Source organism: Siphateles boraxobius, unplaced genomic scaffold, assembly GCF_051911475.1.
Source record: "Siphateles boraxobius isolate OS27281-9 unplaced genomic scaffold, OSU_SipBor_1 11, whole genome shotgun sequence".
Lineage (NCBI taxonomy): Eukaryota > Metazoa > Chordata > Actinopteri > Cypriniformes > Leuciscidae > Siphateles > Siphateles boraxobius.
Window position 1 is genome coordinate 70,653 of NW_027508711.1, and position 6,131 is coordinate 76,783.

At 38.9% G+C, this 6,131-nt stretch overlaps 1 protein-coding gene across 2 annotated transcripts in view; it reads left to right on the forward strand.

Annotated features, from left to right (window-relative positions):
* Window positions 1-4,244, forward strand: part of nsmfa (NMDA receptor synaptonuclear signaling and neuronal migration factor a) — a 42,712-nt gene extending 38,468 nt beyond the window's left edge. For both annotated transcript variants that reach the window (XM_077248588.1, XM_077248589.1), the window contains exons 13-14: window positions 1,086-1,161; window positions 2,730-4,244. In XM_077248588.1, the coding sequence (XP_077104703.1) occupies window positions 1,086-1,161; window positions 2,730-2,827 (174 nt within the window). In that variant the 3' untranslated portion in view covers window positions 2,828-4,244. The remainder of the gene's footprint in view (window positions 1-1,085; window positions 1,162-2,729) is intronic.
* Window positions 4,245-6,131: the final 1,887 nt, after the last annotated feature.

Below are 6,131 nucleotides of genomic sequence, written 5' to 3' on the forward strand. Positions count from 1 at the left end.
TACTAAAATAACATTGATTATAATAAGAAATTTTCTTGAGCACAAAATTAGCATATTAGAATGATTTCTGAAGTATCATTGCCTTGCCATCACAGGAATAAATTATATTTTAAAATATATTAAAACAGAAAACACTTATGTTAAATTGTAATAAAATGTCACAATATTACTTTTTTACTGTATAATTGATCAAATAAATGCAGCCTTGATGAGTGTAAGAGACTATCTTACCAACTCCAAACATTTAAATGATAGTATATGGATCACGCAGACTAGTCGCTGTGTGTCACTAACATCTGATCTGAAACTCACTTAACTGTTGGAGTTGCGACTTGAACGCAAGTCTGCATGTGTCCTTTAGGGTCGGCCTTGACTTTCAGCTCATTCCGTCTGTTTGGTGTTATATGACAGGAGCCCGGAGATTACGCCCCAATGACACATTCATGCCACCCTTGGAACCTAATGTACAAATGCGTTTCTATGGAGACGGGTTCGACCTAAATCTCATTCGCCATGCGTCATTGCGCAAAAGGCGCCACCGTTCCTGAGAATTGCGTTTGCGTGCGTGCTTGTGATTAACACACGGATGACTGACTTGTGTGAGTTCGTGAACGCATGCTGGGTTATCTGCCAACAGAATCTGGCCTTCGCAAGAGCATTTCTATGTATGTTGATCCCAAACGAGAGCTCTCTGAATCTTGCACCATTTGTTTGTGGCATCCTCCTTAGCATTGTGGTCATGTTCTCTTCTTTATTCGCTCTGTAAGGCACTGGCTTCCTTCTCAGGGTGAGCCGGAAGAGAAAAATCTGTGTCTGTAAATTCATCTTTAATCTCAGTCTGGGCTCTGAAGCCTCTCGGAGCAGTGCATGGATCTTACGATCTTAACTGGGTTCTTTTGAAGGTTCCTGTTTGCCCTTCCTGTCGCCCGTGTGAGATTTATCCAGGGCCATAAAGAGAGAGACTGCCATTATCCCTAACTAACCTCCTCGAGTCAAAGAGCGAGTGAAGGAGAGAGTGAGAGAGCTGTGTGTGGGGGAGGAAAAAAAGGGGATTATTAATGTCTTGGCTTATCATGTGCCAACAGCTGTTCCAGAAACTGAAGAACCTGATGAGGCCTTATTCTGTCAAGTTTGAGTCACCGCTGGAGCTCTCTGCTCAGGGTGAGAACGTCTGCATGAAACTGCTGAAATGTGCTTATGCTCATACTCCTACACGGATAAACGCACACAAACAGACTCTTTCTGGCATGATTTGAAATCTAGTGGTTGTTAAAGGGATAGTTCACCCAAAAAGGAAAATGATCCCATGATTTTCTCACCCTGAAGTCATCCTAGGTGTATATGACATTCTTCTTTCAGACGAATACAATTGGAGTTATTTTAAAAAATGTCCTGGCTCTTCCAAGCTTTATAATGGCAGTGAATGGGCATCATTTTTTTTAAGTCCATGCAAGTGCATCTATCCATCATAAAAGTGTCCCAAACGGCTCCGAGGGGTTAATAAAGGCCTTCTGGAGGAAACATACAGGTTTAATGATATAGATGCACTGCATGTTATTTAAAGAGATTTTTCACCCAAAAATGTGAAATCTTCATGTCTGACGAAACTTGTACACTGTTCTTTTTTTTTTCATACAAAAACTATTGTATAGCTATTTTGTCATTTACTCACCCTCATGTTGTACATTACCTGTATGAAAGTTTTGGAATGGCATGATGACAGATTTTACCTTTTTGGGTGAACTATGTCTTTAATGTTTATCTTCACTCACATTCCTTTGTTAATAAATTAAGTTTACAGGTCTCTTTTTTACCTGTCCTGGGCCAGCCATACCACCCTCTCTTTCAATAGCTATGTTTCAATCCAAAGTTTCGAATTTAACTTATGTGCAAAATTGGAATATCGCTTAAAACGTTTGCGAATAAAGCACCGTTTCCATCCAATGAGTCGAAGAAAACAACACTTCCTATTAAACTGGTGCTAAATATCACTAAGAAAAGTAGGAGAAGCCACTGTATATAAAACTTTTCGTATATATATATAATTACTTAAGTGTGCAGATGGAACGCAATAAAGGCGGTCATGTTATCTTGCTTTCGGATCCCAGACAGCAACATAGTGTCGGCCCAGATCCTGCCACATCTGGTACGTGTTGAATCCACATGTACCAGATGTGGCCCGGATCTGGACCGACACTATGTTGTTGTCTGGGATTCCTGCTGTTTGGGAACGCAGTCATGTAAGACAGTTCTGGGAGGTTATTATAGCGAACCATTTTAACGACAGACTTTGCTCAGGCATTTCAGAATGTCCAAAACAGCATTTCAGATGCTGTGCAACGAGATCGGTCCGCTAGTTAGTTCATGCCGTCCCATCGCTCAGTCATCGAGTCACACAACTGTTTTGATGCACATTGGGGAATTTATTCTGCAAATGTGTTTCCATAGTAGTTTATGCCCATGTTTTCTTATCAGAAAAAAATATATCCGTGATCCCAAAATCCCCATAAAAATAGGTGGATGGAATCATGCTTTCAATTTCCACTCTTCATTCTCTACCACTTCTCTGTCATCTCTTTATCTATATTGTCTCTCTCTGCACGCTGTTTTCCAATTACTGCCTTTGAGAATCTATATGGAAGTCTCTGTTCATCATAGAGAGACATGCTCACATTGAATTCGCCAAATGTATTCCAGAATCATATTTCCTCTCTATTCCACTCCTTTAGGCAAAGAGATGATTGAGATGTACTTCGACTTCCGCCTGTTTCGACTTTGGAAAACCCGGCAGCACTCAAAACTCCTCGACTATGAAGATCTCTTGTGACCCCGCGCGGGTCAGCCTGTTGCATTGCGGGCAGGACGTCCCACTGTAAAACTCCATGCTACCAGCTTTCATTTCGGAGAACAGGAGGAAGAGGAAAACGAGTGGAGACGGTCGCTGTGTGTCGAGTATTGTTTTTTTCAGCTCGTCTCTGCGGACTTCAACCACCCCCCGAACGGTAACACACAAGAGGCAAAAACAAATAGCAAATGATTCAAAATGCAAGAGAAATTCGGATACGTGGATGTTTCGGTTCTCTAATGGAGAAAAGTGGTTTCTCTGGTTGACAAACAAGTTGTCGACTGTTTTCTTTTTTAAAACTAACATATCGCCAAATGCTATCGATCACTAGCCGAGAGAGTTGTGCTTATGACAAAGTCCTGCGTGCATTATCAAGCCGCGCTGAAACTTACCTACCAGAACACAGAAATTGTCATATATGAAATAACAGCTAATATATTGATATACATACAGGATATACATCTCATGAATATATAGAGTAGCTATAGTCATTGAAATAATATAAATGTCAATGGTACACAAATAACTTTTTCAGTGTTTATTGTTGTGGTCTTTCTAATGAACTATTTTGAATAACTCAGGTTTAAGCCTTTATGAATATGTTAATTACTCCCCTATTCAGATGTGTGGAAGTCATTTAGGTGGAAAGAATGTACATTCTGCCAACATATTTATATGTGCTTGTTTCATAGGGTTAAGGAATCTTTCATCACTTTTCGTTTTCGACATAACTCGTGTCTCCTCATTATATGCCAGTATCTGTCCCTCCATTAAAAATATAGACCCATTGCAAAACACAATCATACGTAGTCTCCAAACTGGGAAATCGTGACTTCCAGTCATAATAATAGAAACTCTGACCTCAATATAACCAGGCATCTACACCAGGTGCACCTGAAGCGTCAGAAGGGACATAGCATTACAGGGAGACATTACAGAATTGCAAAAATAAGCGCTTGTGTCAATGTGTTCATAACAATTAATCTGTTTTCATGCTCGGTTTGATTGCTAAGTCTGAACCTGTCAGTCTTTAAAGATATTATTTGGCTCCAAATGGCAGTATATTTAAGCCATCATCGTGTGTGCATCCATTAGTACAGTACATGCAGTAGCTGTCAAAAAAAGAAAATTGATGTCTAGTTCACTTTTTTACTCATGTTTTAGTTTTAGCACCAAATTTTTTGTGGCATTTCCATCTGTATTAAATATACACTACCATTAAAAAGTTTGGGTCGATAAGATTTTTTTAAAGAAATTAACACTTTTATTCAGCTAGGATGCTTTAAATCGATCAAAAGTGACAGTATAGACAAAAAAATACCACAGTTTCCACAAAAAATCTAGTAGCGGCTGCTGAAGATTCAGCTTTGCCATCACAGGAAAACATTTAATTTGAAAATATTTGAAAATAGAAAACAGTTATTTTAAATTGTAATAATATTTCATGCTTTTAACTGTATTTTTGATCAAATAAATGAGCCTTGGGAGCCTTCTTTCAAATACATTAAAGAATCTCACCGACCCCACATTTTTGAATGGTAGTTTATGTTTACTAAATAATATGTAAATGATTGCTGTTCGAATCTACAAATGAGGCTAGGTTGCTTTTAGAGCAAATTTGAATCACACTTGACTGCATGTGACCCATTTTTTGACTTGGATGTGTTTTCATGTTGTCAGCAAGCAAATGGACTTGGGTTCACATCATCGGCTCTAGTGTGAAAACAGCCTTATTTTTTCTCTACATTTAGTCTGAAGCCATTGGTGTAGTGGGTCATGAACAGGCATTATTTTGAAGGTCACTATTGCCTTATGGGGCGGGATGGTATTTGATGGCCATACCTGGACAATAGAACGATTTAGACCGTTTTATGGCAGCTTGCAGGTGTAAACTCTATGCATTCTTCTTCTTCCATTAGTAGCTTTCAAAGATTTTGAGCAACTCGGGAGTTGATTTTCATGTGAATCTTTATGAATGTTCTATTGTACTCAGCCAATAAGCCATACACTCTTTAGCAAGTTGCTCAGACTGATGACTCTTTGATGTGGATGGCTTCAGGCACTCATGATGAACTTCCAGCTGGTTGAATGATGGAATCTTCCATTGTCTTGCTTATAGCATCCACAATGCTAATTGGCAACTCCTTTGGTGTTGTTCAGGCAATCTTTAACTTAATTGATAGACAGAATGAGGTCTTGCCCCATGGAAATAAGTGAAGCAGTCAGTACTCTGTGCGAATTGGTCTTAGATATGAGAATGGGAGGAAAGGAACTCCAACATGCTATTAGAACGTTACCTTGCCAAGATGTGCGACATCTGGAATGCATCACATTCAAATTTAGAGGTGATTTAGGGGTGTTTAATGTTAAAATACCTAATCACTATAGTTAAATGTGTTGGCACAACTAAAAATAAGGTTTATTTCCTAGAAAAGTGTAAACACTGTTGGGGTTGAGTGCGGGACTAATCTGTTTTGGCCTGGCAAAACGGGGGGAATTAGAAAGGGTTGTTGACATACTTTTGGCCATGTAGGGTACATTCTTAATCACAAATGTTGTGAAATATTTTAGCATCTGACAGGGACAATTTTACTTCATGCGTATTTAAATGTTAAAACATTTATTTTGCATCTGAGGGGCAGTTTACACAACACCATTTTCAACTAAAAACGTAATGGAAAAAACGTTTTGGTCGTTCATTTACACAACAACAGTGTTTTGGGGATCTGACAACTCAAACTTTTGAAAACGGGTTTCAAAGTGCAATTTTTTGAAAACTATTGTCTCCATGTAAACTACAAAAAACATGAATTTGTGAAACAATGACTTCATGCGCATACATATTACTTGTTCGGGGCGCTTAGTGTTTCTTTACAAAGTGACATCGCCAACTACTGGCCTGACAGCGTGCATAATGCAGCACTTTTTATCGTTTTCGTCAATGGGGATCGTTTTGACAACGTTGTTGTCCGTACATGAATAACGCAAAGGAAAAATTTTTCCGTTTTTAGTTCATCATTGTCGTGTAAACGTAACCTTATGAAAATGCACACATTGAATGGACATCTTGGAAACGTACATGTACTATCAAGATACATATCCATTCATACCCCCGTTTTAAAGGCACATAAAGGGATCCAATATGGCGGACATACACAAAAGCTAATGAAGAAAACCTTTAAATAGTCTTCAAAGTTTCCACTTCCACTGGTGTGTGTCTGGATAAAGAATACAGTGGGGTTGTCTTATCACAGGGGACGTTGCCCGTGGTCGGTGCACTCAGATA